We start from the raw sequence: 25342 nt of genomic DNA on the forward strand, positions 1-25342 counted from the left end.
ATACCATAGCTTACAAGTTCACTAAATTCAGACTCCCGCTCTGAAAATACCCACAAGTTCTTGTTTCAGAGGCAGAAGCAACCATTTGCCCTGCCAGATTCCTCTTCTGTTGACTGTCGCTCCATGTTACAGATGGATTTTGAAAAAAATTGCTGGAACTTGTGTGGTTACTGATTCACATTTCTGTTTCATTGGAATGTTGATTTCCCTTTCTATATCTTTTATTACATTATTTTTGTTAAACTAGTTTTAAAATGCTACTTCTCCATTATCACCCTTGGATTAGGAGCATTTACTAAAGCAAAAATAAAGGAAATTTGGAAAGGTGGGGTTGAGGGGGGATAGCCGTTACTTATATTACATTATGCTTTCTGTTTGTTCACCTCAGGAGCTGAAGGTGAAATCTGCTCTCCCTGCTCCAGTCCAAGGCTTGGGACCCGTGACTACAAGCCTGCAAACACTTCTTATTTCACCATTTACTGTGGAGGAAGGAGGAGGGGAACAATAAAGAATTTTCTGTCTTTAGGTGTTTACTTGCTGCCTTTGGATGCTCTCATGCTATGCACACATTTATATGTATACGTGCATGGGATATTTTTGTCTGTGTTCAGTTTCCATTAGCAGAACAAGATAGTTCTGAGAGGGGAAAAATTGCGGGCTGGCTACAGAACCAGTGCATCTCCAAGGGGAGATTTGGAAAGAAAATTAGTAGGAGAGAAGAAAGAAACACTGCACATGCCCTCTGTTGCTTTACTTGCTTATCATTGTTATTTGTTTGTTTGTGGTTTGTTGGGGGTTTTTGGGGGGTTTTGGGTTAGTTGTTTTTTTTTTTTAATAAAGGAAAAAAGCAAGCTGTTTAGTTTAAATTATGCAGTGAAAATTAACTGTCTTCACTGCATTGAATTCCCTTTCGTCCTTTTACGTTACTCTGTTGGACTTCTCAACCCACTTTTGCCTGGTAGGTTGGTTTGCTGTGGCCAGAAACAGTTCTGAATGTCTAGCACTCCCTACTCATCTGCTTTTCTTGGACTTTCCACATTCTTTAACCCATGTTTCCCAACCAAGCATAGCTGGTTCACCTGGATAAGTCTTTAATAATTCTTTAGGCTTTATCTAAGCAGGAAGAGCATGGATTACCTCACTTCCCTGCTGTGCTGGGGCATTAACATTTGCCTGAGCTCTGCATTTCTTCCACGGCCATGTGAGCATCTTTAGGGCATGGTGAAAATGCTGGGACATCTGAACACTCTGTGTGGTAGTGATCTAGGAACTTTGAGGAGTTTTGGAAAGTGATGCCATCTTTGCTCCAACAGGATCAGGTGACAGGCCAAAAAGGACTCCAAAAGGGAGAACAAGACAGACTAGGACCTTCTGCACCCCTTCCTTGCAAGAAAACCTCAGCTGAGCTTTGGAACTGGACTAAGCTAAAAAAAAAAAAAAAAAAAAAAAATTCCTCCCCCTACACCATGTGCCTTTTTTTAAAGTAGAAACAGCCACGAGTTTTTTGCAAGGTCATGGGGGGAAGAGATAGACAAACCTAAAATGGAAGGTGATGAGTTTGGTGTGCCAGAGGCAGCGACCACCTGGGCTGACATCGTCTGCAAACTAATAGCCATGTTTTTACCAAGTAGCTAGTGTTTGCACTCCTGCCTGTTTGCACTCTTTATCGCACTCACAGGCTGACGAGGAAATTTCCTTTGTCCACCCCCATGCTTCTGTGGTGGGCGTTATCAGACGGCCTCTCCTACCCACGACATTCCCTTGTGGTTCTGTGAGATGTACAAAATGAGGTCTGCATTTGACTTCACCACAGCTCAACACGTTTGTTTCCCTGTTTGCCAATGATAGGAGAACTGCTGGTCTTCAACAGCCGTTGGGAAACCGAAACATGATACGGCACAACCATCATCCAGCCAGCTGAAAGCTTTAAGCACAAATGCTTTAGAGATGCGATGGCTGCCTGTGTCCCAGAGTTGCGGGCAGTTTCATCTCTATTACTGAGCTCTAGAGCCAACTTCTTCCTTTCTTCCTGCTTTCTCCCTTTCTACCAGAAGCAGACTGAGGTTACAGAGACAAATACCCCCAAGTTCTGATTGCATGTAGTCACTTTGGTTCTGCTGTAACAAGTTGTCCTACCCTCTTGTCTGTTACCTAGAAGAAAATCACCCTTTTAAGAACAATTATTCTTACCGTTGGCAACTTTCTGCTGCAGCTGGATCGGCTGGGAGCAGGAGAGGTGCTGTCCTATGCAGGTGCACAAAGGGCTACTTGGTGGGCCAACATGTTATCCTTTTCCTTCTGAAGACTAGTAAGGGGACTAGCATCAATACAATCCACTTTCTGGATAGATTTGCATTTCAGAAGCACCAAGCAAGCTGTTGGTGCAGAGTTGCCTCCTCCTAGTGCCTGAGCTTGGGCACAGGAGATCAACATCTTTGGGAAAAGGAATCCCTGCTAAAAATCTGTGACAGGCCTTGCTTTTGGATAATTCTTTGTAAATCAGGTACTTCATACTGAGAATAAGATCCAATATTATGGCTTCTTTGTCTTTAGAAATGAACACGAAAAGACTCGGAACTCAGCTGTTTCTCCTTCAGGCTGTAAGATGTTACTGCCAGAAGAAACAAGACACAGCTTATTTGTAGGCAGTTAGGGTTTTGTTGTTTTGTTGGTTTTTTTTGTTGTGGGTTGTTCTTTTTTTGTGTGTCTAGTGTCAGTGTCTGGCTTTGGAATAGTGACTAAATATTTATGTTTTGCTATGCACTTTTGACAGCAGCAACTCAAAGTAAGCATTTTAAGACCTGGGTGCTGTGACTCACTGAGGCTACAGATCTGCAGATCTGAGCACCCCCTTCCCTGGGCTTCTCCTCTTAAGGAAAAGGAGTGAGCCGCTTTCTGCTGGCTCCATGAAGAACCGCAAAAGTCATCAGTGGCGGCTTGTTTTGTACTGAAACAGCAGAACAGGATCATGAAGGGGAAGAAGGGAGCTACTTCTTTTAGGAGGAAGGAGTCACCTCAATTCAAAACATTAAATGCCATCAGTGAAAAGAACAAAGTTTCTTCAGAGGAAGTCTGCAACAAGCAGGAAAGTGAAACAGATGTAAAAAACAAGGTCGTTAAGGGAAAGCAGTAGCCTGTACACAGAAAAGCAACAATGCTGATGGAAAAGTATGGAGACGCAAGGGCTTGAGCATGTACATGACCCTTTTCATATGCACCTTATTGATCAAAATGACTTTTAGATTAATAGAAACAGTAACAGAAGATGTTCTTTTCTGAAAGATGCTTTGTGCAGCTAACAGTTTGCTCATTCTGAATTGCAAAGGTTCTATTTTCCATTGCCTTTTCCCCATTTCCTAACAGAATCACCATCCACGCTGACAGCCGAAACTAATGTATGTGCTTTTTCATTCAGCAGGTCAAAACAACCTACTGCTAAGCTAATATATGCTATACTTTATAGATTTCACAACACAAAAGGAAGGATGACATTAAGTTTTTCTAGTTAGGATATGAGGCAGAAATTCAGAGGATGAAACTATTTTTGCAGCTGCCAAAATCTTATGCATCCTCAGAAAATCCTTTTACCACCTGTTAAAGAAAGGGGAAAGGAAGTAAGAAGCTTTCTCCATCTGTAAAGCAAAGCTTGATGATTAAAATTGAGAGATGGTGAAAATACCATGGTGATGGAGACTCTTCAGCTGAACGCACAAGACCCGCTGTGAAGAGAAGCAGCACTCTCATCTCCCTTTGCAGTCACTGACAATAAAGGCAGAATTCTCCTGTTTGCAAGGGATGTCAGCACCTTCCTCACAAAGGATTCAATGATTTCTTTTTCTCTATTTTTTTAATCAATCTTATCGCCTTCAACATTCTATTTAGACTGCAAGTATTAGGATTTCTACTTTTCTGGCAAGTAAATGACATAAATTTTCTTTAAAAAACAGTCAGTGTTGAGAAGGTAAAAATGAAAATTCCTGGCTGTTCCCATGTGGCTTCTTCTCAAATATATACATACACACACACACTTTTCCCTGCACCCACCTTCCACCACAGAAATTTTGTCTCAGTGAATTTTGTCTCTGGCTTTGGGTGTTTATAGGATTTCCAGACACCCCCCTGGCCCTGCAAGACTGGTTGTTCCCTCAGCACGTCAGGTGTGCAGAGGTCCCAGCTGCCACCCGTGGGTATGCACAAAGCAGCCTGTGCAGCCTAGGTTCAAGGTCTGGTCCATGCCCGGCAGGCTGGTCTCCAAACATCATTGCTACAAGTTACAGGAGTCAGGAGCTGGTGTTTCATTTCAGACTCTTGCATCCATTTTACACAAGGAAGGTGTGGATTTTGAGTAGCACTAGAACTTCCTCCTAAGTTTTGGAGGAGGAGGACTGCATCTTGGATTCTGTCTTTATTGCCTCAAAATTACTTCTATATTTAATCATATCCTCCGAACAATCTGGATTTACATTACATCAGAATAAAGCTACTTTCTGTGGCACTTCAGTTTGACAGTTTGAAGGTACTCAAAGCTGCCACCAAATTTTTATGGGGAGTTTTGCATTTAAAAGGATCATTAACTATACAGTCACGTAATTGGATTCTCATGTCACAGGTTTTGTTTCAAAAGCTCAAATGGTTTCCACATATCTTCATAAACTTGTTTTAGCACTTAGAGCATAAGTGCATGACAAATTGGGAGGAGAAATGAAAGGGAGACCACCTAAACTTCCATTTTTGTGAGGGAAGGGATCTCACATGCTGGAGGCACAGCAGGAAACCAATGAGGAACAGAATGTACAACCGTTGCTGCTGTTAAATATAGATCATCCTCAGCTCTGAGGCGCTGAAGAGCCTTGCTCTTGGGGTCTCTTCTGCTAACAAGTGCCTCATGTTTCAGAGACACCTCATCTTCAGGAAATTTCAAAGAATTGAATCAGATGAGGTATTCTGCCACTTTCTCTAGCTACTGGAAGTTACTCTGGAAGGTGCTGGAGCACTTCTCTACAGGTCATACAAGTAAAATGTTGCTGGATTTATATATTTTGTTAAAGTTTTTAATTAGTTCTAACAATCGTAAAACACACAACTCTCTTCTGCCATCAGCTGTGTATTACAAGTTCAAAAACTCAAGCAGACAATTCTTTACGCTTTGCTACATTTGTTTTTTCCAAGCAAACGCAGGCACAGTCCTTCCTCCACTGACCTTCAAGTATTATTTCTAACACAAAATGTACTAGCATGAGTTGTACTACCGTGAGTCAAACAGTAAGACTACAACAGCCTCATGGTAAGGTAAATATCATATAGTTATACTTCTTTCCACTGGCAGTATTTCCAGGAGACGGACTTCATAAAAAGCTACACCCAATAGTAAAATTTGTGCTCAATAAACAAATACAGAGACCTGTCATAAAGTCCAGCATGGAGATCAGCCAGAAACGAGCCACCGCTTTTAAGCGGCACTATGTCAGCTGCAAATGAGCAACTCAACAGAAGCTGATACATTTGTATAGTCAAAGTAGTAGGAGGCCTAAAATGCCAAAGTTAAGGCTGCTGATGGTGGCAGGTTTTGCAAACTGAACAGCCTGGGTCTCCATACATGCACCCATCGTTTTTGAAAGCACCCCTCCGCCCCCAAATGTAACATTAGATTTGTCTTTTTTATGGAATTAATCAAAACATTTGAAAAAAAACAGCCCGGGTATGGCTGAGGGAATGGCAAATACATGCTAGCTAGCTTCCATACCTCCCATTTTCCTCAACAGAACCAAGGACAGGATTTCACAGTGCAGAGACCTCTGCTACCGTCTTCTCCATCGCCTGACTGCTGTGATAGCCTTGCTAAAGCAAGCAGCACCGTCACCAACAGTTAAAGCAGTTTTGGCTTTTTATATAGGAGCTCCACAGTGCGGAGTCAACTGTCTGACTAGAAACTGGAAGCTGCAGCATGCCCATTGCCATGACAGATTTAGGATGTAATGGCTGCTTGGTCACCTCAAAGGTAGGCCAGGACATGCAGTCTGCTTTAAAACACGAAGGTGACGACACTAGTCCATTCAAATTTTTATACAAAACTTGTTCACCTGCTGGATTCTCCATGCATACAGATTGTTCTCAACAAAGCTGCTCTCAACACCTGAGTGCTTTGTCCATAAGGCACGGTACTTTGCACACAAAGCCGTGTCCTTGTGGTGCGTACAGCCCTCCTGCCCCTCTTCACGCCCACCACCAGAACTGAGGACAGGCAGTCAGCAGAAGAGCGTGAATTCCCACACAGCTCTCACGATTTGCCATTTGTGTCTCCTTTTTTTCTCCCAACACAAGCATTTCTACGTCCCCCACGGCCAAGAGCACCTAGGAAAGACCTTTTTAACTGTTCCATAATTAGCAAAGAGCCCGTTTGCCTTTCCTCTCACCTCTTTCCTGGTCTAGGAAAGCTGTAAGTATGTACAGAAGGGAAGAATCTGGAGAAATACAAGTAGACATCTCGGGGCACCAGCTCCAGCAGAGCTCCCCAGAGCGGTACAAACAGAGCTCTGGGGATGGTGTCCTCCAGCAGAAAGATTAGAACAACAATCCCTGCTAAAGCTAATGGCTTTCAGTGTAACGCTTCTCTACAATGAAATAACATCATTTTCACTTCCAGTGGCTGGAGAAACTCAAAATAACTCAAAATGCTACTAAAAAAACCCAACCCAAACCAAACCAAAAAAAAAACCTTGATGACAAAAAATAGCTGCAATAAGGCAGCGTAGCAGATACCCCAGGACAACACCACAGCATAAAAGAGAAATACAACAGCTGTTGATACTTAAGACAACCCACCCTTATACTACTTCATTCTAGAAGACCTCCAGCATTTACACAGAGATGTATTCTTCATCTAATACCCCCCTTTATCCAATGGGAAAGCTTTTTCCTTGCACCTCTAAAATACAACAGAGGTGGAAGCTCAAGTAACATGGTAGAAGTTGATATTTCTCTGCCTGACTTGGGCAAGAAGTCAACATTTGACATCAAGCCAACTTAACCATGGAAAATTAAATCCTGCATTACATCAGACAGTAATACCAAGGTCCTGAAAAAAACCCCCAACTTTACAACTTCGGCTGCAGCTTTCACGCTATTAGATTCCACAGCATGCACATGTAGCTTCAATACTTCTCTTCTGGAAAAAAAAAAAAAAAACCCAAACCCAAACCACTTCAAATATGGACAGATTGTCACAATGTTTGCTTGCTAACACAGGGTCTGATGTGTGATAGAAATTATAAACTAGAAAAGCAAGACTGTTAGAAAAAATACTCAGGTTATCCGGGAATAGATGTGCAAAGCACATAAAGAGTTTCTGTGGCACACTGAAGTAGAGAACAGTTCACATCTGAACTAATGGAAAAGAGCATTACCATTTCCTCTTTATTTTTTTCAAACCGACAGATGGTTTTTAGGCCTTGTAGAAGGTTACCCCTCTCAACTCTTACAGTTGACTAACAGAGAATAGTTAAGTTTCCTGATTATTTGTCAAACCAAACGTTACAGACTCAAGAGGAAGATTCAGCTTTGATCAAGCACCTGCATTACTTACCTAACCACGCACAACTGGAAAAGTCACAGCATGCAAACAGGAACAGATGTTTGCTTTCACAAACAAATGCCACCCCTGCCCATCCATTCGGAGGATGAAAAGGAATCATAGTCCTATCAGCCATGTACTGACTATCCCAGAACATTCTTACTCAAAGTTACTTATAATATCTTTATTAAATACCAAATATTTTTGTTTCTCTGAACTTTATCTCTGCAGTCTCTTTGGAATATTAGCTTCCAAGACAAGCAGCAGATACTTCTAGGGGAATGCTTTTAACTTGCACAGCAGATTATTTTGAAAGGATGCCATCTATTCCCAGTATACTCTTATCCTGCCTCCACTAGATCCATTAGTTGATCATAAATTACTGGAAATACTTTTTAGAGTAAAAATCTTGATTACTATTTTGCATATTTGAACATGTTTCCAAGCCAATCCTCCTCTTTCCCATCTCCAGGGATTATCATCCTCTTCAGCATTTCTCCCATCCTGCTCCAGAGATGTTGAAGGTTGGCTGCAACGTATTTCTCGTGGCTGAACTGCTGGATGGCAGTGCACTCTCTAAAGCCAGCCATGGTCTAGCAACAGGCAACTTACAGCCAGTACAAAGCGGCAGTAAATAGCACGGTATCAACGTGGAGAAAGAGACATTAACTTCAGATACTGGTTGTAAAGCTCCATACCAAAAAGCAGAACAGGCACAGGCAGCCGTGTCACGGTTTCTGTGGGTGCACCATCCTTCCCTCGGTCAGACTGTGAGGTGGGGGCAGGGATCAGATGCACAGTTAAAGTCAAGCATTGTCCGTGCCTACTCCTAAGGGGGGTAAATTATCATTGGCATCCTAGTAAAACATGGGCAAGTCACCTCTTTTCTGTGTTTGCCTTCCATTTTTCCCTTGTTTCTCTCTGTAGTCTCATTTCTCCCCAATCTCCATCTGTCTTGGCCTCCCTATGTACTTTTTGAATTGCTGACTGTCTTAAATTGGGCATGGGACCCTTGGCTTCTCCAAGACACCAGGCAGAACAAGCTCATGCTGTTACCAGGTCCTGCAACTGCCAGGTAACCAGTGAGATTAATTCCCCAGGGTCACACCATTAGATCATTTAGTTTTGACAGCTACCATGTATGAAGATTGCCCTGGAAGGTTTGATTTTCTGCAGAACAAAGGACAAAGCTGAAGTTTTCTGTGAGCTATGAAGCAACCTCTCGACCGCAGAGATGTGCTAGGTGGAAAAGAAAACAACGACATTGATTTCTTGACTTCTGGCAGAAACACATGGCTATTGGCCCGGCATAAACTCTTTTAAAAAACCCATTAAATTACCTGGAAGAAAACAACATTAGAGGAAACAGTTATTAATCTCTCAAATACCCCGGGGGGGGGGGGGGGGGGGGGGCGGGGGGAAGTTTGTCAAAAGGTAAAGCTGTAGGAATTCAGCCAGTATTTTCATACCCAGAAATTCCCTAGAGAGTGGGATGAGAGAAGACAGAGAGCCTCTTACAGCAAGGAGATTACTCCCCCAGTGGAGGTGCTGACCCCTATTGCAATCTTATACTTAATCGTGCATCACATATTTATACTGTATCTGCACTTCATCAAATAGAGAAAAAGTAACAGAGTATAAGCAGATGGAGGCCTCGAAAAGGAAACAAATAGCTAAACATGAAGCAAAAAAATCAGCAAAAAAATTAGTACTTAATCCAAAAAGGCAAAGACTAGACTCACTTTAGACTTGAGAACCATTTAACACCCAACCTGTAGGATGGAGTAAACCAGCAAGCTTTCCATTCTTTGCAAGCAGGTCTGAAAAGTGAGGCAAGATCCCCAGTTATCACCTACAACCCTTAACCACAACAAAAGCAGCAATCACCACCAGATTTACCCCCTGTCTTTGTGAAAGAGCCTTGAAAGAAATGAGTTTAGGCTTCCATCAAACTCCAAAAGCAGTGAATAATTTTCATGTTCAGGCATGTTTTGGTGGCGATCAAGTTGATTCTCAGGACACCCCATCCTAAAAGCCTCCCCTTAATACTTCATGATGTATCATGACATTCTTTTTCCGTCAGTGTGAACCAGTCAGGACTGTCCACTAGCATGTAAAGCTTCCAACAACAGCAACAAAAGCTGAACAAACTGATGGAGGCGTTAACTCCTGTAACAAGCTCAGATCCTCAGCTTTGAGTTTTCCTGGCAAGCAAAGAGTCCAGAACCCTCCAAGTCCCAGGAGAGTGCTCCATCACCAAAGAAGGAAGCACACTCTCACCATCAGTCTTGAGAGATGGCAAATTAAATGACATCATTCTGCAAACACTCTGTGGATCTTGGCATCACTGAAGGGAAAGTCTGAGAGCTTGAAGAACCATTCACCTCAAGCGATCACATGGTCTTCAGCAACACACAGGCAAGATGTCTAAAAACAGGCAAGATAAGTGATGTTCATTGCTATTTGACCAGAAGGGATTAGGCAGATTCCCAACAGTACAACAGGGCAAACTTTCAGCTCTTCCTCAGTATTTGAGAGTAACGCTTGGGATAGCCAACCCTTGTAGAGGCCGAGTTCAGGATGTGCAAGTGAATTCCTGGTGGTGACTACTGCCAGGTGAGTCTTCAGGAAGCTTGATATGAAATTTCTGCAAGTAATCGTTGGAGATACTCCTGACGTGTGATTTTGGTGTGGGAACGAGCCTCCTGCTTGACACAAGTAAATCCTTTTGTTGAAGTGAGGGTGGTCACTAAAATCAGTGCCTGAAATTTAAGTTGGAAGTGAAGAGTTTCAGCCTAATCAAGTCCAAGGCAGGTTACAATTTCCTTCCTCAGGGTGAGAGGAAAGAGTTTGATGGTTCCAGGAGCTGGCAAGAAAACGGCAAAAGCAGTTCTTGAAAAAGTCAGGGGAGCTATGCTGACTATCTGAGTAGTGAAATGAAGGCTAGCAGTAGTCAGCTTCTATTTGTTTAATATAAGAGATCTCCATGCGTGGTTTCAGCAGAACAATCTCTCCCTAAGGCAATCGTAATGGTTCAGACTTCAGGTTTGTCTGGAAAATAGAGCAGCTGAAAAAAATTAAATGAGAGAAAATGAATGTTCATGGGGGCTGTGCTGAAAGGGGGATCCAGGTTTTCCATGTATGATCATGGGCTCTAAATCGACCACTGACGCTCAACTTGGAAACACGAACTCAAGATTTAATATTCTAAGAATTATCAGCTCAAAAGAAGTCAAAGCAAGGTGAACTCTTGGAATTTTTAGAAAAGGAACAGAGAACAAAGTGCTGTTTTAGAGCTGTGTAACTCATGATGCACCTGTATCATGAATATTGTGTGAGCTTTGCCTCCTCCCATCACAGAAAATACACAGCTTGGAAGAACTTGGGGAAGGTTCAGAGGAAGGCAATTAAGATGGTAAATAGTTTCCCCATGAAGAATAACAGGCTAGTATTCTTTAGCCTGGTAAACAGGTGACCAAAATAAAAGTGAGGTAGAAGACTGTAAAAGCAAAGGTAAGGGACAAAAGTTGGGGAGAGGAACTGCTCCTTGCCTTTTACACAAAGCTTCAGAGACCTCAGAGGAAGATGTCAGTGGGTTCTTCACACAGTATAGAGTTCAACTGCACAGCCTGTTGCTACACAAAGTTATGACTTCGTGCCATTGTAAAACAATAATTAAGTAATCCTCAGTAGACTTCTCTTCCATGAGATCGGTTCATCAGGAAGGCCATTTAGTATGACAGAGGAGAATACGCTGGGGCAGTAATGGACAGAATATCTTTGGGAGGCTGGAAATTGAGTTTGTAAAGATTAAAGTGTTGCTTTGCTGTTAAGGTTTCATCCTTTTCGTAGCTCAATATATTCATCCTCTTTGGGTGGAGTGTGTTTTCCTTCAGAAACCCAGAAATTTCAAGCAGTAAGAACCAGTACATTACCACAGGCACCATGATGGAATCTGAAGCTACATCTGCTGCAACCAATACAGTTTCAAATACCTCACTTCCTCAAACAAGGATGAAGAGTCTCTCCAGTAGTCAAGAGCAGAATCATAGACCTTTGAGATCAAGTCCAACTGTTAAGCCAGGACTGCCAGGTCCATCACTAAACCATGTCCCTGAGCACCACATCTATGTGTTTTTTAAAAACACCTCCAGGGATGGTGATTCCACCACCTCCCCGGGCAGCCTGTTCCAGTGCCTGACCACCCTTTCAGTGAAGAAATTTTTCCTAATATCCAATCTAAACCTCCCCTGGCACAATCTGAGGCATTTTCTTCTCATCCTGTTACTTGTTACTTGGGAGAGGACAGTAACACCCATCCTGCTACAACCTCCTTTCAGATAGTTGTAGAGAGCAGTAAGGTCTCCCCTGAGCCTCCTTTTCTCCAGGCTGAACATCCCCACACACATGTTAAGCGGAAAACTCACTAAAAAAAGCAGCTTTCAGATTACTGCTCTCAACAATTAGACAATGAAGACATCATGAGTACCTTCTTTCCTGAAGATAGCTCAAAGAGTTCATGTATTAAACCTCAGATGCATCTCTAGCACATTTCATCATTTTAACCTACAACTAGTAGGGAAAACAGGACGCTCGGTGCTCTTCTCTAATACCAGGGTTCGTAATGGCTTCTGTTACTGGAAGGCACAGATTTGCCGATGGGAGTTTATTATTAGCAGGCTTGGTGCTGGCTCTCCTGACACTGCTAGGGAAAAGGGAGGAGATCAGAGTGCTCTCCTCAGTAACTCCAACTGCCCCTCCGCTCCCATTCCCATGAAATTTTTTGGATAAGGCTAAGGGAAGTGACTTCGGGGAGATGGTAAGTGTTCCTGATCTGAGGACAAAGACATCATGAGAGCAGCATATTCTCCTGTTCCTGCACATCAGGCTCTTAGTCCCTGTGGCAGGCCAGCAGAACAGATCTCATGCTGGTACTGATGCTCAGCATTCCGGCATGGCACAGAGGGCCACTGAGTGCATTTATTTGGGAAATGCTGAGGTGACCGCTAGGCACATGAAGCCTGAGGTGCTGAGTATGAACCTTTGCTTGCCAGGAAGGAGAGTGAAGAGCAAGCACTAGCTCCTTTGCAGTGATGAGAGATCATATGCTCTTGCATCTCAGTGCACACAGAAAAAGCCTTTTGCCTTGATTGTTTGGCCAGATGGGAATGTGCAAGAAGTACTGGAAGTACAACCTCTACAGATGCAAACCCTACCTGTTAATCTCCAATATAAGCCCCATCAAGATTTAATTTCAGAAATAAATTCGGAAGTTTTTCCAGTGGTGTTGACAAAAACACCACAATACCTGAAGCTGGTTTAAACAAATACAGAAACTTGATCTTACCTGGTTCTACCCACCTCCACGTGCAGCTGAATCCCTACAGCAGCAGAACTAGTAACACACCCACACTGAGTCTATACACGCGTGGAAAGGCTATATAAATTAAGCCTAGCTCATCTTGTGGAGCGGAGCAGACGTGGCAGCACTCCCTGCACACTAACCTCTAGCACACAAATAACACTGTTGTTCACCGCAAAGACCGGCTGTCCAAATACTTCACCAAATACCGGCTACTCATAGATCTCACTACCCACAGGCACTGGTTAAGTATATTCCTGTCATCATTTCTCTTGAGATTTTGGGATCCATGGGGCTTAGCCTCAAGTCAGACATCGGTTTTCCCTTTGGTAACATTAGTTTCTCACTCGTTAGCCCCTCTGTTTGATGGAGTCCTCCATGACGCCCCACTGCTGAGAAAGCCCGTGTAGGGTGGACTGTACGATCAGTACGTTACATGGAAAGACCATCCCATTATATTTTCAGGCATCTTCTACTACTGATCAGGTCTGCACAGGTCCTGAAATCTTCAGGAAGCCAGATGCTTTTGCTGTGTCAGTCTGGAGGATCTCTGTTGTGCCCTGGCCTGAACACGCTTTTGGGTTTGAAGGAAAAAAAACCCACAATTATTTTTTTCTTCTATTCATCAGCACATTAATAGTCCCATCTGAGAATGAGGATGACATAGACAACTGACCTTCACACAAGAGAACACCAGACTCTCCCAGCCCACTCCTCAGGAGCACAGGCAGGTATGCGTCAGGTCTTCCCATGAGGAAGACCATGTAGGTTGCTTCCCTGACCATGGGAATATCTAGCCAGGCTTTCTGCTTAGCAGTTGGCACAATGGTTTTCAAGTTAAGCTGTGTCGTGAAATGTACAATCTCCTGCGCTCCCAAACCCTGCTTGACTGCCATTCCCTACGCTCTACAACATTCCTGGATCAGAGACCTCACACCAGCTGCTCTGATCCGTGCTGTTAGTTTTCACTCTCCATCAGCCTGCGGCGCTGGTTTGTTGTGTGCAGGACAGCCAACAAGAACTGTGCCCAGGTTGAGTCCAAGTGGCATTAAATTCCCTGACTACGCAATTTAGCGGATCAAAAGGACCTTACACATAACTTCTTCAAAGCATGTGAAGAGACATCAAAGCTGAGGAGCCCATCATTCAGGCTTTCTTCAGCTGGAAGCTCTTGCATGGAACAGCAGCTTTTGGTGCAAAACCTCACTCTGTCAAGATGTTAAGTTTCCCAAGAGGCAGGGCTCACAGAGAGGGCCAGAAAGAGTGCACTCTCATTTAGATACGAGTGGAACATCCCTCTGCTACTTAAAACGTCTACAAATGCATTATTTCTCTGTATAGCATTTGGGTAGCTTCTCCCCAGTTTAGTGTATCTTCAGTCAAAACCAAGTATTTTAGCCAATTCAAGGACACAAACTGTTCCATGGAGCATGTTGCCATCTATTTCCCTGTCATGGCAAAAGCTTCCAAAGGCTTATCCTTGGCAGTACATCCTTCCTGAATAGTCTCTGCCCCTCTCAATTGTCTGTCTCAGTAGCACATTGTGAGGAACAAAGGGACTGTTTCATCACCTGACAGGTAACAGCAGAGAAGAAAGTGGGAAAAAAATCACATATACAATGCAGTGACAAGCATAAACGCTCCGTATTGTTCCCTGACCTTTCACTTCATTTTGAATTGCAAATGGATTAATGATAACAGAAATGGGAGAGATAAATGTGCACAATAAAAAACTTTTCTCCTTCATTTCTTACATGATGCAAACAGAGTTTCGCTGCAAACCCCAAGCCTTTACAGTTGGAAGTAACTTTTCTTCATAATGAATCTGGAATGCCTAAAGGACGTGGGAAATCTGTTGCCCAGTTTAATATTAAACTGAAATATGATCCTTTGGTCTTTAACTGGGAACATCTGGTAGAAGACTCTGCTGGTCAAAAACTACTAGCTAATAAAGACTATAATGAATTTCCACAGTTAGAGAGTTATGCATGTTTTATATAAAAGCAATCATGACACTACAAAGCACTCAACACAGAGCAAAGGCAAATATTATTTTGTAAGGCATGAAAGAAAGATACATCATTGCAATTTAAAATTAGTTTTATGGCAATAAAATAACGTGCTTTTTTTCTTTTTAAATACAGAGCCGAATCAAAATATAACCAAACCTAAACTTCCAAACTCCTTAAAGCAAGAGATCAGACAAATATGTCAAATATGTTTAATTTTTTTCAAAATAACTGATGGCAAAATAAAATATTTACATCACGTCATACTGTGTAAACATGTAACGTCACTGTACAAAAAAATATACATGCAAAATAAAGCAAAAATTTAACTAAAACAATAAAGGAAAATAATACACAAACATAATGATATGAGGTTGGTACGAATACACATCCAGTTCCAAAGTCAGTTGTTTTCTTTTAAAAAGTTTCTGTACAACTTTACAAAAAAGCCAAAACCCAAAAAAGGAATAAATAGAATACAGTGGAAGCCGCAAAGCTCTAAACTAACCCAAGCTAGGTTATGGCTTAAGACCCATATATCTAACTACCGTGGGATGTCAGCTTGGTTTCTTTTAAACATGGCATTTCACACAAACATAGATGACAACACACCCTTATGAACTCACTGATGCACAGAAACCCATCTCTGTCTCTTTAAATAGCTCACGTTAATATTACTTCAACCTTAAAAACAGTTACTAAGACAATTACATTACGTGTCAGATTCTCGTCCTCTGACCACTACTTTCTGAATGTATTCTTCACCAAAGAGCACAAAATTCATTTGTTCGTTTCACAGAAAGAAGTAAACACAGATTTGAAAATTCTAAAAAGTAAGTAAGCGTTGAGACTGATTTTGGGAAAGTCAGACTTTGGCATTTTGAATATAATAATACATTTTTTAAAGTGTCACCCTACTTGTTAACCAGTTTGAGATCTGGGATACGAATCTCTCTCTCTCTCTCTCTCTCAAACAATCCTTAAAACTGACTAGTCGACTAGATTCTATGCTAACCTTCATCTTAAACTAATAATGACAGTGTGGCACAACACACCCACCCCTGCCCCCCCAGAAACCCCAAACACACAAACAAAACCATAAAGCTCGCCATACTAAGTATGTGCTTTTTCTATATATTTATTACAGTTACAACAGAGGTCCTCATAAATAGTTGCATAAAATGTTAAAGCCACAACATTGCACATGATATGAAAGAAAACAAAATCCCAAATGAGTGCATTTACAGTATTTCATCCTGCTGTATACTGCTTGACAATCGGGCCAGCAAGCTGGGCACCAACCCGAAGTCCTTTTCTAAGGGGCCAGTGAGTACTGACCCAAACTGAAGACCCGCACAGTGGCATACCACCATTTAGGAAGGAGGGGGGGAGGGGAAGGATAAGGGGAGGGGGGAAAAAAAATTACAGACCGAAGGCAGGTAACAGTCTATATACAAGTAAGGCCTACATTTTATCAGAGCAAAACAATTCATTCTATTTGTATGCAAAAACTTTGAGGTTGGATGCACTTAAAAGCAGAGTCTGATCTCAGTGCACTGCTACGTGAGATACATACAGGCGAGGCAACTGGAAAGCTCTAGGACCAAGTGAAAATCGGATGTTATAAATGGAGACCGTACCAACGGGCAGCCATTTTGGTGAGTCTTCTCCAGGCATAATTTCGTTTTTGTTTAACACCAGTGCTTTGAACATAGGCATTTCTTCCTTGAATAAATCTTGAAAACGGTAGTTAAGTTCACTTGCAAAATTCAACTCTTGGTTTATTAAAAAAACTATTTTTTTTTTTTTTTTTTTGCAGAAACCTGAATAAAATACTGTTACTGTATCGCTCGTGACTGCTTTTTTGCAGAGTACAGTGCTATCATCCTCCACCCCAGTGAAGTCTGCATCGCCAGTCCCCCGCGCCACCCTGCGCGGGTCCCCCTGGAATGCGTTTGCACACGAACATTCGCTAGCAGCTGGTTGGCTCGGGGTTCACTTTCCTCAAAATTCAAGTCAACAGCTGATCGCCAGGAGTTTATCTCCAGTCTGATCGATTGGCAGGAGGAGTCTATCTCCAGTCTGATTGATTGGCAGGTGAAAGAGAATGAGAGAGAACTTCAAGCAAGGTCAAACTCTTGGCAAGAGCCTGCTCTGTAAGAAGTTTTTAATGCTACGGATGGGTCGAACATCATTCTGGTGTTTTCGCCGCTCAATGAATGAAGTCAGTCTGGATATGTCAATGCTGTCAGCACTTTTGCTATTCCCCAGCTGCAGCCATTGCTCCTGGAGGGCCAGTGCAGCCGAGGGACGCTTAGCTGGGTCGTCCTGAAGTAGGAAGCATACAAAATCTTTGGCCTTCTGGCTAACTCCTTTGAAGTAGTCATCTGGGAAACTAAAGTCTAAGCGGCAAATATTCAGGCAAGTTTCCTCTACACTTTCATCCAGGAAAGGAGAGACGCCACTAAGAAGGACATAAGTGAGCACTCCAATGCTCCAAACATCTGAAGTGAGGGAAACAGGATTTCCAAGTATAATTTCAGGAGCTGCAAACTCTGGGTTTCCAAGTAACTGATGGATATAATATGTGGTATTGAGCTGGACTGCGTCTCCAAAGTCAGCCAGTTTTATTGTTGGCTTAGTGGAACTCTGGTCCACCAAAATATTTTCAGGCTAGAAAACATAAAAGCAAAAGTTAAAATTTCTTTTGTCAAGTCAGTCTAACATACACTTAATGCTCCAACATTAGCATTTCCCAGCCAGTGCCTGCCAGCTCAGGAACATAACCAGCTGCAAGCCACAGGGGTTACTGCTGAAGGCTGGCTCTGCAAAGGTCCTAGGCAGTTCTACCAAGGTTTCCCCCAGACCAACTGGCAGGCAGTTTTTTGCCAACTGCAGTATGCAATGACTGTATTTTAGCTGCCAGCACTGTAATTTGCGTAGGAACTACAGTTCTGTCAGATAATACCGCAGAGGCTCACAACTGCAGCTCTGCAAAGTTTCAGAGGAACCTGTGTTTGGGAACTTACACTGAAAGAACAACTACAAACAGAGTGTGAATAAAGCGACTGCTGTATTTGCTTTATGACAGACTGGAAGACCCTGTCAGAATTTTCACAATGCTTTCAACAGAATTCAGCTTTACTTGGTGAACCTTTAACGTAACGCAGCTGTGCACTGTTATGAGACTATGGTAGCAGAAGATCCTGTTGTATGCACGTGGCTTCAAGAGAATTGCCCCGCTATTGTTGAGCTGAAAGTGGAATTACATTTATGGTTTTATTTTGCTAAGATCACAGCTACAGCAGCAGTAGCTCCAGAAATAAGAGTGACTTATGTACAACTAGTTTTTCATTAGCTCACCTGTATGTACCCCGAGACTGGAAAAAGTACTGATAAAACTCCACATAGCAGTAGAAAAACTTAAATTTTGGGTCTCTACAATATGCAGACCAGACTGGTTCTGCTTGGAAAACACAAGTATGTGGAGGGAAGATGCAGGCTCTTTTTGCTTTCTCTCACCACTAACCCCTTCTGCCTAAAGAGACTTTGCCTACAAAGATGACTTGTCAATGCTAAAATTCCTTATTATTCATGTACAGGTGGAAAAAAAGGTGTAAAGAATAAGTTCTTAATATTCAGATTAAGACCTTCTTATATAGTTTTTCCTACAAGAACACATCAAATTCTTGTGGCTCAAGTAAAATTCAAAGGGTAAAGCAGAGGCTCAAAGAAGTACCATTCACATAGTTATTACAGCCTTCAAAATGCAAAGATGAGAAAGAGATTGGCAGGAAGAGAGGAAAAGCAGTGTCTTTCACAAGAAACTACGCTTCTTAAGAAGTGGATTTCTGCTGCAAGTTTCTCAGAAATTAAATAAATAAACAAATAAATCAACGAAAATCAAACAAAACTCTTCCTGTCAGCAATTATTTCCAGCACAAAGGACCACACAGGGCCAGCAAGCTTTATGGAAAAAGCACAGGGAATTCAAAGTTTCTGCTTTGCTGGCTATGAGTGATCTAAACCAGGGGTCCTCAAACGTTTTAACCAGGGGGCCGGCGCGCGGATGCAGTGGCAGGCAGTCATCTGCGGCCGCTTGGTTCCCCCCCCAGCCCCCGGCAGGGGGGGACACGGGGGGGGGTCTGTAAATACCGGGGAGCGGACTGAGGACCCTGGGGGGCCGTATCTGGCCCGCGGGCTGTAGTTTGAGGACTCCTGATCTAAAGCATTTGAGGATGGAGCCCCAACCATACCCTTCATACAGTCTCAAAGCACTTCACAGTTCTGTGTTCCCAGCTGCAAGTTTCCTAGAAGATGGAGGTGTTTATGCCTGGAATGGCTCACACCGCCAGGAATCCCATTCGCTGCTCACCTTTAGGTCCAAATGTGCTATTCTGCAGTTGTGAAGATACTGCACAGCTTCCAGAATCTCTCCCAGGTAGAGTCTGATCTTCCCTTCCGTGAGGTTTCCCCATCGCACGACATAGTCTAGAAGGCGACCCTGGTCAGCCCTATTGGAATTACAAAGGTTATATTTTGGATTAATTCACATCTCTGAACTGAAAGAAAACCCTAACAGGCCATAAACTACAGGAATAACTGTAGCCTTCAGCACCTAGAAGACAGAGGAACAGGGTACGAAAGAGGAGACTCGCTATCAAGCTACCTGATCACAATTCCTGATTCACTTGTGAAACCATTTGATATAAAATAATTCCTGAACCTTCAGACTAAGACAATCACCCATATATCGGTTTAATATCCTAAGTTGTTTCCTTCTGATTATTACCTTCAACATTTTAGTAACAGCACTAGATAACTGCATTATTTTACTTAGGTGTTTTAAAAGTTCCATGAAATCTTAAAGTTCCTTATTCATAAACCACTATAAATGCCCCAGAAAGCCAGCTGCAGAGATAGCACTTTACAGGTAATGGTAGAGTCTACACACATTTCTAACACTAGTATGTAGTTGGTGGAGGTCTCAAAGGTATCGAGAAGGCCAATGAGCTGGGGATGCTGGAGATTCTGCATGACTCCAAGTTCATGGGTAACCTGGTCTCGCTTCATCAACTTCTTATTCACAAACTTAGTGGCTACTGCTCGCTTGGTTCCCTTCTGGTCACACTTCTTAACGACAGAAAATCTGCCCCTGGAATACAATATTGAAAGGAAAGAATTAACGGAGAGATACACTAAGGACTGACTTTTACCTTGAAAGGTATCATGGGAGAGATCCAATTTTAAATCTTTAATAAGCCACCCTTGCGGAGCAGTTTCTGGACGTAAACGAGAATTTTCAGTGCATGCATCTTCTATTCTGTATAAATTATCATCTCCTAACAGAAATCTGCATTTGTGGAGAACTCAGCTTGGAGCGGTATCCCGCTTTCAAAGGTCGTCATTAAGCTGGACCACCATATGTTAGTCATCTTGCCCAATTTCATACTTTTTCTGTCTGTAATTTTCATACCCTAATAAAAAGGTTTAGGAGAGCTTCACTACAGAAGCAGCATCAGTCACTAAGGCATGCTTAATAAAAAAATACAAGCCCTTAACCTATGACGCCACTTCAGCCTAAATACATTCTGTTTATGCAGTGCCATCTAGTGCTGGTAAATTTTTTGCTTCCTCAGTTCTGTTTAATCCAATTTCATTCTAGCCTTTTAGGTCCACGTAAGTATTTTTCAAAGTGAATTTCATTTTTTGAGACAGAAATTAATATTTTGAAATAAGACAGCTTTGGAGATCAGAATACAGAACACACCTGCCAAGCTCAGCCACTTCACTGTAGAGGGAATCAAAGTTGTCTTTCCAGATCACCATGATCCCATCACTTCCAGGACCTACAAAAAAGACAGTGTAGCCAAAATTTAATATACTCAGATCCTCTGCACAACTAAATTGTTGTCATTACAACCAATGTATTGTTTCAGATGTTTGCAGAAGGCAACATATTTGGACTTCATATTTAGCTTGGGAATACAATTTGCTTCAGTTAGACAGGCCCCAATCATCTTTCTTTGAAAGCTGAGTTTGTCCATATTGAAAAGCAACACATGGCCTCATATTTTCCATTCTCTTGCAGCTCGGAAAGAAAATTACTTCTGTAATCAACTACTTCATTGACGGTTTACAAAGACTACTACAGCAATAGGAGGCAAAGAGTATTCTTTGCTCGTTGTACAAGATAATGCACAAGAATTGATTACAACAAAATGTCAAGTCCATCAAGTCTGAAGGACTGAAAAGGACTCATAGTAGTTTGATGCTGAAACCTTATTTTGTGCTACAGCCTTCGAGTTTTCACCTTGCTCTTACAGACTGGGGAAATGAAGGGTAGGATGGTCCCAGAAAAACTGGGGCCAGAACTTCTTTGTAAAAGTATTGGTAGAGCTTAGTAGAAGGGCTAGCAAAATTCAAGTGCCTGTCTTTTGGAGTCCAGTTGCAGAGTAACCAAGACATACCAAATTCTGGTTTAGTTTTGAGTGAAAAGTGTAACACTTGCTTTTGGACAAGGTCAGTAAGACCAAGGACTGCGGCTGAAAGACAGTAGTTCAGTCTACAGGAACTCTGTGGCTCTGATTCTGGTCAAATTACAGTTTGGGGCTTCTGTACTGCTGTAGGAAGGAGACTTGTTAACACTGGTTCCTTAAAGCGCACAGTTTCACACTGATTCTGGTCCATCAAGAGCTTTTTAATCCCCTGGCTAGAAAGCTTCCTTGGCTGAGATACTATCAGTGGAATCACCCCGTCCTGTTAATCCCCATATAACACACGGTGGCAGCAAGACAAACTGGATTACACACCGAAGCAGCCTGGCCAATGCAGCAGAACAAATTCTATAGTTCAATTGTGATGGAAACCCTCTGTACATGAATGAGTAAGCTTGCCAAGTTGAAGGAAACAGCAAAAAGAATAGGTATCTTACATTATGTCCCATTATCAACAATACATCTGCCACTGGGGGGGTGGGGGAACTGATCAGACAACATAACAGGTACTTGAAAAAAAAGCTCTACTTGTTCTTTACACCAATGTTTCCTGACAACATTTTATTTTCTGCCTCTTTATATATAAGCCCAATCCTAGGGCTTAACTACTGAGTGTCTAGTTCAGTGAGCAGGACGTGTCAGGAATAATTACTGCCTCAATATGTTGGCCAAAAGGCACGTACTACGGTTGCCAACAGGCAGAGCTCAAAGTGGCAGCACTGATAATAAACCCCCAAAAATTTCAGATGAGGTTTTACAAGGGACACACCTTTCACAGTCTGGTTTCAAGATTCCAGGAAAATGGCAAAGTTTTTGGAATAAAAAGGAAGAAATAATGTATTTTGGAGAGGTTCGGGACAACTGTACAAGTCCCCATATCAGCTGGGACAGACGTACAAAGGCAGAATTGCCACACTTCATATCTTGTTTTCTTTTATATAAGAATCAATTTGAGACACAGGCACTCCACCTAAAATCCATTAATTAATTCTCACCAATGGATAACTATATGGGCCTCTCAATAGATTAAAGGACCCCGATAGCATCAATTGTTATAAACTGCATCTGAGAAAGCCTGCTATCCTGCTGTTTCCCTGTGTTTTCCCTGAAATGGAGGATCCTGAACACTTAAGAATAACTGAATGTACAAACATACACTGAAACTTATTACTATGCCACCAAACACATCAAGTAACATTTTTTTTTTCCTTTGCTGTCTGCCTCCAAAACACAGACATTTTTAATCTCTGCAGGTTTCCTTTTTGTCCTCTCACAAACATTCAGGTTGCCTCACTTCAGGTACTGAAATAATGTAATTTAAATGTAGATCCATGATGCAAGGACAAGAAAAAGTTGTATGTTCTCCTAAACACTGTGGCTTTACGTTTCAAGCAAAGGAGCTATGAAAATACAGAACAATGCTACTCTTTCCTTAGCGTTTCTTTCTGTTAGTATAGTAACGTTCCCTGAAACTAGAGTAAGTACGATGATAAAATATGATTTTATCATAGTACTTTTGAACAAGTGTTGACAGACAAGGTAAACACACACTGACAGTACCGTGTAGGCATCTTGTCTGTATGAACCTCTAATTAGTTACATTCTAGAAGTGCATCGAATCTTGCTGAAACAAGTAATATATCACAGGTGAAAAGGTTTGTTGTAATACCCCTTTAACAGAGGGATGCCCAAAAGCCAGGGTTTTCTTCTTCCTGTACTACAGGTACCAGACACTTTGGATGTAATAATTAAAAAAACAACAAAACAGCAAAGAGACAGGCCTACCTAAAACTCGTAGACTGGCAGAAGATGAAACCAAACCCATATCGTTTGCAGCTATACATGTATAAATACCATCGTCTTCTGCAGTGACGCCAATGATTTTCAGTGAAGCCTCTCCTAAGTCACTGGGAAACACAATGGCATCCGTTAACTTGGTATTCATTTTACAGACCTTAAGCTATGGAAATCAGACAGTTAGATTGACACTGTTAATATTTCTTATTCTACAGCCCCTGTCTCTCTCTGGACAAACATTACTAACCCTGTCCCTGCCATTTCAGAAGCGTCTACCAGAATTTGAGCATTCTGTGTCCATCAAGTATCTTGGAATGCCCTAGATTATTAGAAAAAAATCCTCACTGACACTCTGCCTCAGCATGTCCCAGGCTCCATTGTGTTAAAAAAAAAAATAATATCAAAGGCTTCCCCTGTTTCTTCGTGCTTTCTCTACTTCCTTCAAATTATAAGTCATCATATCAAGACAGCCATCCATCATTGCTCTTTCTGCAAGGTTAGTTTTCCTCCTTGACTCCCAGCGTACAGAAGCTGATCTAACATTTGTACTTTAGAGCATTCATTCCTTGTAAGAGAGGGATCCCCCTGCTACAAAAAGGTGCACCTCACACCACAGCTTTGGAGACCTCAGAATCTGGAAGAACAAGGATGGGAGGAAACCGGAAAGGACTTAAGTTTTCTCTCTGTTTCAGGGCAGAGACAGCAATAAGTTAGGTACGGCCACAGGAGAAAGATTCTGCAGACTCTTCCTTAATCTTTTTCACTGCTCAGCCACCCCTTTTGTTTAACGGTTTGTCTTTAAATCTCTCCTTAAATCTTCTTCCTTTCAATTCACTTCTAGTCTTTTTTTAACCATCTGTCATGGACACGAACAGCAGATAATTTTCTTTGTAAAAGTCTCTTACAAATGTGAATACTTGGCAAGTCCTCCCTACACTTTTCACCTCTAGGCTTAAAACAACCTTAACATTGTGTTATTCTTTCACAATAAGGCATATTTTCAAGATTTTCTATCATTCTTACTGTTTTCCTTTGGATTCATGCCAGTAAATGCAAGCCATTTGACTGAATGAACCAATAACTATTTGCCATAGTCTTCACCACACAATTTCAAGGGAAGAAAAAAAAAAAATAAATCAGGAATATTGGAAGATGACCCCCCACCCCATCTTAAAGAACATTTCATGACTATTATTTCTAAAAAAAAAAAAAAAAAAAAAAAAAAAAAGAAAATGTCTTATGACATTAAGAAACATTACTGTTACAGAATTATAGTCAGTAAGTCATGACTCACAGTGAATTCAGCCTAGTGAATCTACCTCTTACTCATCTCACAAGAGTGCTGGATGCACTAGCAAAACTGCTACAATGCCTCTGTCTCCCCATAAAAAAAAAATAAAATATACCCATTGAAAAGGAAAAAGTAGCAGCAGCAGGAAGTAAAAAGGAACAGTATAACCTGCCATCAATCAAGTTTGCAGGTAAGTTGGGCTATACCGTACAACCTCTAAGATGACGACACACTCTTCTACCTAGTAATGAGAAAGTCTTCACAAAAAATCTCATCATTCTGAATTGAGAGCATAATTCATAAAGGTGACACACTGAAGTTACTCATTAAGCAACATTTTCTGTATATAAAAGAATGCTCTTTCAGAAGAATACCCTCTTTTCCACCATGCAGTTTCACATTCCAAAATACAGCAGTTGTTCTTATTAATCAGGTGTTTTGAGTTACCAGGTAGCCTGTTAAGTTCTATCACAGCAAAGCTAAAATCAGACAAAAACGTTAATTGCTGTGCTTCAACAGTGAAGACAGTGACATTGCCATGTCAGTAGGAACCAGAGGCTTTTCTTTGCGAAATGCTGTAGCGTCACCTGAAAGCAGTAATTTTCCTAAAAAACGATGGTATGCTGCTAGTGGAAACAAGGGATTGACAGGATGGCATGTCACAACATTGGCAAGCCACAACATACTGTTCTGGTTCAATCACTCGGTCAGTGTGACAGAACCACAATGGCTTCTGCAACAGTTAATCAGAAATACGAGCTGAATTTTCTTGTTTGTAAAAAAAACCTGAATATAACACTGGAGTACCCCAGCAAT

At 41.8% G+C, this 25342-nt stretch overlaps 1 protein-coding gene across 3 annotated transcripts in view; it reads right to left on the minus strand.

The window, feature by feature from the left end:
• Positions 1 to 15139: 15139 nt before the first annotated feature.
• The window catches only part of TRIO (trio Rho guanine nucleotide exchange factor), a 255751-nt gene continuing 245548 nt past the window's right edge, over positions 15140 to 25342 (minus strand). For all 3 annotated transcript variants that reach the window (XM_055798730.1, XM_055798728.1, XM_055798729.1), the window contains 5 exons: positions 23224 to 23345; positions 20712 to 20790; positions 19896 to 20096; positions 19317 to 19455; positions 15140 to 17614 (listed from right to left, as the gene is read on the minus strand). In XM_055798730.1, coding sequence (XP_055654705.1) covers positions 17072 to 17614; positions 19317 to 19455; positions 19896 to 20096; positions 20712 to 20790; positions 23224 to 23345 — 1084 coding nt within the window. In that variant the 3' untranslated portion in view covers positions 15140 to 17071. The remainder of the gene's footprint in view (positions 17615 to 19316; positions 19456 to 19895; positions 20097 to 20711; positions 20791 to 23223; positions 23346 to 25342) is intronic.

This window comes from Falco peregrinus, chromosome 3, assembly GCF_023634155.1.
Source record: "Falco peregrinus isolate bFalPer1 chromosome 3, bFalPer1.pri, whole genome shotgun sequence".
Classification (NCBI taxonomy): domain Eukaryota; kingdom Metazoa; phylum Chordata; class Aves; order Falconiformes; family Falconidae; genus Falco; species Falco peregrinus.